Consider the following 9,186-nt stretch of genomic DNA (forward strand, 5'->3'; position numbering starts at 1 on the left):
CATACAAACAATGACTTGAATACACCTCTTATATGATGAACATTTAAATTATTGAATTAATTTGATTTTTTTGAAAGCTTTTAGGCTACTGTAGGCTACAACTAAAAGTCTTATTAAAATAAATCTTGGTTAAAAGTAGGCTAGCCTATGACATGATCTTATTATATTTACTTAAAAGTAGGCCTATTTGCAAGTGTTTCAGTACTTCAACAAAAAATAAATCAACTATTTGCCACATGCTAAAAGTGATAATTTTTAGCACATGTCAGCAGCAGTAAAGAGAACAGAGGAGTACGAGACTAACGAACAACATTGATTAATCTGACTGAACTGCAGTCAGCAACATTGCGACTAAACGGGCAGGTGACAACATGGATATAATTCAGAAGAATCCTTTATGTTGGGTAATTTTTTTCAGTCATGGGACACAAGTCTGTCAGTGTGTTGGCGTTTTTACGCTCAGGCATGAGTTCAACAGGTGGCGTGTCCACTTTTAGAAACAAGCTGCTGGGATCACGACCAGTGTGCTTTCCTCTATGAAAGACGCATGAAAGGATTCAGAACGTAACATATTTGTTGGTCATGACAGGTAGGATATATCTTGTGCTTGTACTACTGATCTTAAACATATGCAATTTTTTCACACAAACTCTTTGGTTAAGCTCTTAAATGTTTAATTTTTTTTAACGTATGCTCGTGCTTGTGTAGCCTTCTAAATATTTTTTCGAATGAAGTGCATTAGCCTACTGTGTTGTCACGATCAGACAGGGTCTGCTATAGGCTAGATACAGCTGTCATGTCAGCTAAAAACGCTTCTTTCTCAAGATGAGCTCATTTAACATCTGTCATAGCATCAAAATGTAGCCTACATCAAATAGCATGGGAAGCACATCTTGTAAGTCAGAAAATACCTGTCAAAACAGATTTTTCCCATTTTCATTTTGTGAGTTTGTTTTTTCATTTTCCATTCTAGACACCCGTTTTCCTTGGATAAATTTAGGCTAAATATAGGTGAGGCCTCGTCGTTATGTTGCACACTTAATCTAAATTTGTCCCTCCATCATGAATGAAATATTTAGGTCACAACAAACTAATAGCCTACTGTATGATCAGCTTATTGTAGCCTAGTAATAAAGTGCCATTTTGACTGACACGCACAGATAATTTATATTGTTCTTTAAACAATTGTAAGTCTTTGTGCATACTATTTGTTATGAGTCCACTAAGAAGAGTTTTTGTTTTGTTTCAAATAAGATCACAATGGCTGTGTTCAAGCAGCAGCAGGTTGAGAATTTCTATGAGATTGGAGAGGAACTTGGAAGGTAAGAAGTTTGCTGTTTACTTAGTGATTTATTGATTTACTTTGCTGATTGCTGCAATACGTGATGGTATACACATTACACAGATGCATTCATAGGTGCCATGTATAGGGGGAAATATTTAGTCATTCACCCCACCCAAAACTTTCATCCCAGCACAGTGCTTGTGAAAATCAGAGATTAAAACTGCTTAAACAGTGTGAAAACATCAACAATGTAATTGAATCCTGATATGAACTGAATATAACAACCTGTGTGAAAAAAATAGTATTAAATAATATATAATATATTATTAATAATATTAATCAATAAGTTATGTTAATAGTATTTAATAAAATATTCATAATAATTATTAATATCAATTATATTGATAATAAATAATATATAAATTAGTGCTGTCAAATCGATTAATCACATCTAACATAAAAGTTTTTGTTTACATAATGTGTGTGTGTATATTATTATGTATGTATAAATATATGTCTGTGTGTACAGAATATACCTATTAGGGGTGTAACAATCGTGCCGCAATATATCGCAATAAAAAAATGCAACAATACATATCGAGGAAGAGGATAGTGACAATATGTATCGTAGATAGTTCACTTCACATTACTGTGTGAGAAAAAATTCAAGTTTTCAGAGTTTTAGTGTCAGTACTACATTAAACGACTATATAATGTTGATTATAATGTATAATAATGCAATGGGGGAATATTTGTGATAATGCCAAATATCTGATATTACCAGTAAAAAATGGCTGACATTATTTTAAATATATCTAGCCAGAGACAGAGTGCAAGCATATTCATCTAAAATAATTATGTATTTTCAGCTTCAGAATCATGAATATTTTTTATTCAGGTGTCACCATTGTCCTTGGGTTACAAGCACCAAGTCCAAGCCTATTCATTTAAACCCACAATGTAATATCAAAGTTACCATTTTAATCAACAGTACATTTTTTGTTAACCTTTTATCATATGTCTTGAAGTATCGCAATAATATCAAATCGTGAGTTCAGTATCCGTGATATGTATCGAATCGTGACATGAGGGTATCGTTACACCCCTAGTATATATAGCTAATATATATATATATATATATATATATATATATACACACACATATATTATGTAAACAAAAACTTTTATGTTAGTTGCGATTAATCGCAATTAATCGATTTGACACTGACAGCACTAATTTACATTAATGTCCCATGTTTCTTTACACTCACAAGATGCATTATGGTGTCTTGCTTGTATTAAGTCTCAATTTAAGACGGTTGTGATTCCACAGTGTAGTTTCAAATCTGAAAATCTTTTCTAGAAATACCTTTTATTTATATTTATAATATGAAATTGTTGTCTGTGTGTTTTATAACAGTTCATGTGTCTTTCAGTGGGCAGTTTGCCATTGTTAAGCAGTGTCGTGAAAAGTGCTCAGGTCAGGATTTTGCAGCTAAGTTCATAAAGAAACGGCAGAGTAATGCCAGCCGGCGAGGTGTGCTCCGAGAAGAGATTGAGCGAGAGGTCAATATCCTACAGCAGATACAGCATCCCAATATTGTCATGCTACATGATGTGTTTGAGAACAAGACAGATGTGGTGCTGATTTTGGAGCTGTGAGTAGAGCTTGTATTAATGCTAATACAAATGATTTCATTATTATATGAGTTTGTGCTTGCATCATTTTTTAAAGTGCATATTTTAGTTTTAGTTCACCTGGCTATCCTTATTGAGAAGAGATTATGTATTTTTGCAGGGTGTCTGGAGGAGAGCTTTTCGACTTTCTGGCACAGAAAGAGTCTTTAAGTGAGGAGGAAGCCACACAGTTTATCAAGCAGATTCTAGAGGGCGTTCACTATTTACACACAGGGAATATTGCTCATTTTGACCTGAAGGTACAGTACACCTACTGGTCTCATAACACTGCCCAGATATTACAGTACAGCATATTTGCACTGACAGATGTGGAACACTGAAGAATTCTCTGTCAGTAGAACAGTGTGTCTTTGTGTGCATATGAGTGTGGGTGTGCTCCTGTGTGTGTAATTTATTTTCCGGTTCGCAGCCTGAAAACATCATGCTTCTGGATAAGAACGCCCCACTTCCCCGGATCAAACTCATTGATTTTGGCTTGGCCCACAAGATCGCTGAAGGGGTTGAATTTAAAAACATCTTTGGAACGCCAGAGTTTGTTGGTATGATATATATTCTGTTTAACAGCCTTAACTGTGCACACCAAGGGGCCATTCACACAGAAAATGTTTTCACGTTGAAAGACTTGAGACGCAGGCTTGTTGAATAAACTTGAGTTCTGCATTTTTAGAGCACTGTGTAATGCGAAAGACGCTGAAAAAGACAGAAGATGTCAGCGCAATGGTCAAACACGTCCGTCTAGCTCATGTTCACATAGAAAAAACAATGGAAAAGCAGCACAGTGGAATGCAAAAACACATTGGACCTCATTTATCAAAAGTGCGTACACCAAATTTCCAGCGTACACCTGGCGTACACCCAAAACCACGGTGACTTTGAGATTTATCAATATGGACGTTGGCGTACGGTACGCTCAAATCCTACGCCAGCTCAGGAGGTGGTGTACGCACGTTTTGAGTTAGTGCGGAAATGCGCAGAAAAACAATTCCTAACACCACAAAACGCACTGACAAACTAAAAGATGTGATATATTATGACCAACAACAACAACATAGTAATTATAAACTTCAGTGTTTATTTTTGTGCAACATGGACTTCAATGTTTAATTTGTGTGACTTTACCAAACCATTTGATTTGTAGCCATATGTATTCCTTCAGTTGCGAGCCTGTGCGCTTTACCCTGACGTTTCAGGGTTTGGCCCGGCAGGTGCGCACGGACTGGGTTTGGTAATGAAAGGCTTTCAATGACCAAAAAATAATTCAGACTTGACAAAATAATAAAAAATACATTCTTCTTCTTTTAAATAATAATAATAATAATACAAATAATAATAACGACGTTCTTCTTCTAAATAACAATAAGCGTCATTAAAGGCACACTGTGGAACTTTTCAACCTTTATAATATATTACCAAAACCCATTGAGATGGTACATCGACTTACAATAGGTTGAATGACACGTCTGCCGAAGCCTGAAGGTGTCTGTATCGCTTTTACTAGCACTATGTAACTTCGGGTTTCGGGTAGGAACCCGAGCACAAAAAGAACTACAAAATTCGACCGCTTTACGGCATACGTCACTTCCCCCACCACCCCAACTTCCTCAAATTCTAGCGTGAGAGCTCAACTCGCGTTTGATTGCCGGCGTCTGTATGTTGTCGTCATGGCTGAATCAACAGCTACTCGGAAGAAAGCGAAGAAAGCAAAGATTTTGTCAGAGGAGACCAAAAAAAGAAAAAGGGAGAGTTTAAAATAAACATCGGCATAAAAGTGTATATAATGTAATATTTACTGCGAATTCGTGTAACAAAACTGATATAAGTCACAACATACTGCCGTATACAAATGTAAATGTTTTTTTTTTTTTTTTTTCAGCTCATATGTTTGTATTTGTGTAAAAGGAAAAACAAACTGAAGACTACAAATAACGGAAATATGTAGTGAGTTATATCAGTTTTGTTACACGATTTCCCGACTACTCGATTTCATCTCCAACCCATTGCAAAGAGATCCTGAAGACGTTAATTGTTTGCTTAAGGTGTGTTTGATTAGGGTTGGAGATGAACTGTGCAGGACAGACGATCGGCAGGAGCAGGATTGGGCAACCCTTGTCAATGCGACTTACCTGATCAGACATTGTTTTCTGCGTATGCTACTTTTATTCAGTTTGTTTTCTTTATAGGATTTATATTATTAATCTTATATTTATATTAATATTTTGGTCAGTAGTGAATCGATTAACTTTCTCCAACATATAAATCAAATGCCGTCTGCACAGACATAAAGACACGGGAGGTTGACCGGTTGACTGTTTGTTGACTTTTGCAACAATGCTGCGGCGCTTGTGGCCTCTAGGGGCACTAGACGTGAAAATTACAGGTCGAGCGCACCCTAGTGGCCAAAAGTTCCACAGTGTGCCTTTAATAATAAAAATCATAATAATAAGAAGAATATTACAAATTGTCATGCAATTATTAATGTGAATGAATGGTACTCCACATCACATCATCATCATCACTATTGTACACCCCAATACATGTGACGTGATTCGAAATTGAATGCTAATTGTTTCAAAAGACGTGCTGTAAAATAATGCATTGTGATAGGTCATTTCGGCTCCACGTCAGAGAAGTTTCTCTTCTGTGCCGTCTTCCGTGTGTACATGGCGTAAAATGAGGGCGTGGGGGAAGCGGAGACTTGAATATATAGGGGCGTGTTTCTAATGACGATCGTTTTCAGCCGCGGGATTTATCAAGGGCAGGTATTGCGTACACCTGGATTTCAAAGGTACGCACAGCTTCATAAATCAGGCGGTGAGAGGAGTGCAAGCATAATCTTACGCCAATATATACGCCCGTTTCTACGCAAGAATGATAAATGAGGGCCATTCTGTGTGAACGACCCCTAACACACTTTTTTAAATTCTTATTGTTTTGTTCCTCTTTATACTACATATCGTTTTTGCTGTTTTCAGCTCCAGAAATTGTGAATTATGAGCCACTGGGACTGGAAGCAGATATGTGGTAAGATAATTTTTTAATGTATATTAAATAAAATATCTCAATAATTTGATATTGTTGTTTTTTATTTCAAATAATTAAGTCCTTTCCTTTTATAGGAGTGTTGGTGTTATTACATATATTCTGTAAGTACACCATTTGTTTAAGCCTATAAATATAAAAATGTGTGATTTTAGCGATGTTCTGCTAATATGCTTTCTAAATGCAGGTTGAGCGGGGCGTCTCCTTTCCTAGGAGAAACGAAGCAAGACACCCTGGGAAACATCTCAGCCATGAACTATGAGTTTGATGATGAATTCTTTGGCCACACCAGTGAGCTTGCCAAGAATTTTATACGACAACTGCTGGAAAAAGACACCAAGTGAGTGAGCTGAGATCATCTGAGGTCATGTGTATTTGAGTGTGAGCTTTGAGCTTGAGACAGAGAGCAAAATATGATGCTTGTTTAAAGTAAAACGGCATAAATTACCATCTCAATTATATATTTCAGAAAGAGACTTACAATTCAAGATGCCTTGAACCACCCTTGGATCAAGGTATGTTATCAGCTTGAGATCGTTTACCTGAAAGGCATTCAAGGCCCGTTCACACCAACGACAATAACTATAAAGATAACAATAAAGATGTAGTTTTAAAAAAAAAATCACACCATCCACACCACAACTATAACAATTCCGACAAAGATGAATTATATCATTGGAATCACTTTTTTCCAACTAATGAACGATAAAAACATTGACAGCCAATCAGAATCCATACTGCTTTAAAGAGCTTGAGCATTTAAAGTCGCAGACGTTATCGTGCGTTGGTGTGGTTGCTAATATCGTCATCATTATTGTCATCTTTATAGTTATTATTCTTGGTGTGAACAGGCATAGTACAGTGCATTTTGATATTCCCTCTATTTCATGCTTTCTCTCTCTTAATCTTTAAATATATCTCTCAATCTTAACTCCATTGTCTATTGGCAGTCTAATGAGCATAAGGACGAGCGCAGTAAAGCACCAGAGAGGAAGAGAGAGCGTAGGCAGCTGAAGACGAAGCGTCTTAAAGAGTACACCATCAAGTCCCACTCCAGCATGCCTCCTAATAACACCTACATCAACTTTGAACGCTTCGCACAGGTGGAGGAGGACGTGTCAGCAATGGAGGGCACTTTCTGCCAGCTGGCCTCGGCCCACGACTCCTTGCAGGAGGACATTGATGCACTAGTGTCCATTTACAATGAGAAGGAGATGTGGTACAAAGAAGAAAGCGAAAGCATCAGACACGAGTTGTCCCAGCTTCGTTATGAGTTCCGTAAAGTCGAAGCCCAGAGACGGGGCGTTCACGAAGACATGAGGAGCGTGGATGGCAGCGTTAGCCGAGTGAGCGAGCGATACAAGGAGAGGCAGACACGTTTTGAGGCCCTGCAGAAGGAGCTCTGTGCTGAGCTGCAGTGGGTACAGGAAGTGGTGGGTTCATTCCAGGTCACCTTCCCAAACTGTAGCTTTAGCAGCGTGTTTAATACCGATGTCAATGAAGCACTGAAAGAGTTGCTGAATAGATCCTGTGGAGGAGACCTGCTGACCGGCAGCGACCTGGACCAGCAGAGATGACATATTAATAACCCACCATCCACTGATCACACATCGTTATATAAGCACTGGCGAGGTAAACATGCTGAAGATACTGCGCTGGGACATTTAGATCTGAATAAAAGCAGGTATGGTCAGTCAGAGAGAGCTATACATTAAAGGAGCTGTATGTAAGATTGTGGCCAAAACTAGTACTGCAATCACTTTCAAATTACTGTAGAGTGGTGTATCCCCTCCCCCTCCTCCCTGACTCGAGGTTGCCAGATCAGCTGCAGGATCCAGCAGGAACGTGACGAGCTGCAGCTGTGGTAACTAGAGCAGAGCTGGCAACCCGGATGCCGCAACACTACTGACTTTGTGATTGGTAGATAGGTGGAGGGTGGAGCATCAGACCAAAACACAACATGACAACATCAACATCAGTTGAGGGCTGCAACTGCACTTTTTAAATGACAATATCCTGGCCAGACTACTGTTGTCAGTGATATAAGTATTTGAAATGTACATGATTTCTTAATGTCTAGTGACATTTCAGGGCCATTTTATGATTAATTGAAATAAATTTCTTACATACAGCTCCTTTAAATATAAAACTATTGCGTCTGTTCTGATTATTTAGGCTATGGTTAACAGTTTAAAGATATAGACAGTCATCCTAACATAATCTCAACTAAAGTAATATATTAACAGGTTTCCTATGCAGTTTGGAAAAGTATGACATTTAATTTGAGTAATTTCCAGGTCTGGAAAAGTATGGAAAAATATATGTTTTTCCTGACTATTTCCCTTATTCAGTTTTCTAAAAATTTAAAGCTGCAGTCCGCAGGTTTTCCTCTTTGTCGCCATCTCTGTTCGAAATCTGCAACTGCAATTATCAACTTTACGTGAGTTGTACTTCAACACCCTCGACACGGCACAGCGCGGATGAACACAATGTTTGAGGAGAGTGTGAGGCTGTCAGTCACTGTGTTGGTGTGGATACTGGCATTCAGGATCACAGATTATTCTTTTTGGAAGTATGACCAACATAAGAATTTTCACCGGAAAATGTCATCTGAACAAGTAAGAAACATCCACTTTTGTTCTGGTTCTGACATTGCAGTAAATCACGCTGATTAAATCTCATCACGCAAAACCGTGCAAATTATACTTTGTTATCAAATTGTTAATGTTAACAACGTCAGCATTGCGTGACTACATGTAATGTCCTTCCGATATTATCCTTGTTTTACCATGGGCCGGTTGCAGTCTCTTTATTTCTGTAGCCACTCCGAAGTCTTTTGCATTTTACAGCGGGTGAATCTGTTGTCACTGGTGATTGTCGTTTGAACCTTTCTGGATCCACAATCAAATTGACAAGTTTAATCATATCAAGTGCTGTAAAAAAAAGGCTATAAATCTCCACCTCCAGCATCCTCACACGCAATATAGTCGATTAGCCGAGACTCCTTCTTTATGTGTACAGATGTGACGTAATGACGCAAAGACATGCTCGAATCTCCCGCGGAAATCCACCAGTACCACTGGAATTAAAAACATTATTACAAGCTTACCGTTGTGAATCGAGCTAAGGCAAGCAGAGAGTTTTGAACACTGGCTGGTTATGTA

At 38.0% G+C, this 9,186-nt stretch overlaps 1 protein-coding gene across 4 annotated transcripts; it reads left to right on the forward strand.

Annotated features, from left to right (window-relative positions):
• The first annotated feature begins 433 nt into the window (after positions 1–433).
• On the forward strand, positions 434–7,723 carry dapk2a (death-associated protein kinase 2a). Of its 4 annotated transcripts, none has more exons than XM_056267362.1 (11): positions 434–589; positions 974–1,011; positions 1,255–1,322; positions 2,706–2,943; positions 3,084–3,222; positions 3,393–3,522; positions 5,956–6,004; positions 6,100–6,126; positions 6,210–6,362; positions 6,492–6,537; positions 6,973–7,723. In XM_056267362.1, the coding sequence occupies exons 3-11, from the start codon at positions 1,298–1,300 to the stop codon at positions 7,597–7,599; spliced, it is 1,434 nt and encodes a 477-aa protein (XP_056123337.1). In that variant the 5' UTR covers positions 434–589; positions 974–1,011; positions 1,255–1,297; the 3' UTR covers positions 7,600–7,723. The 4 variants fall into 4 exon arrangements, with proteins under 4 accessions (XP_056123337.1, XP_056123335.1, XP_056123336.1 ...); XM_056267360.1 differs by having other exon boundaries at positions 2,722–2,943; XM_056267361.1 differs by lacking the exon at positions 974–1,011.
• Positions 7,724–9,186: the final 1,463 nt, after the last annotated feature.

The sequence above is a fragment of the Rhinichthys klamathensis genome, unplaced genomic scaffold, assembly GCF_029890125.1.
Source record: "Rhinichthys klamathensis goyatoka isolate OS25496 unplaced genomic scaffold, OSU_Roscu_1.1 h1tg000258l_1, whole genome shotgun sequence".
Taxonomy (NCBI): domain Eukaryota; kingdom Metazoa; phylum Chordata; class Actinopteri; order Cypriniformes; family Leuciscidae; genus Rhinichthys; species Rhinichthys klamathensis.

Coding starts and splice junctions, on each gene's coding strand:
- dapk2a (XM_056267360.1), top strand. CDS start 1,261: ATGGCTGTGTTCAAGCAGCAGCAGGTTGAGAATTTCTATGAGATTGGA. Junction 1,323..2,721: donor ATTGGAGAGGAACTTGGAAG/GTAAGAAGTTTG, acceptor TGTGTCTTTCAG/TGGGCAGTTTGCCATTGTTA. Junction 6,363..6,491: donor CTGCTGGAAAAAGACACCAA/GTGAGTGAGCTG, acceptor TATATATTTCAG/AAAGAGACTTACAATTCAAG.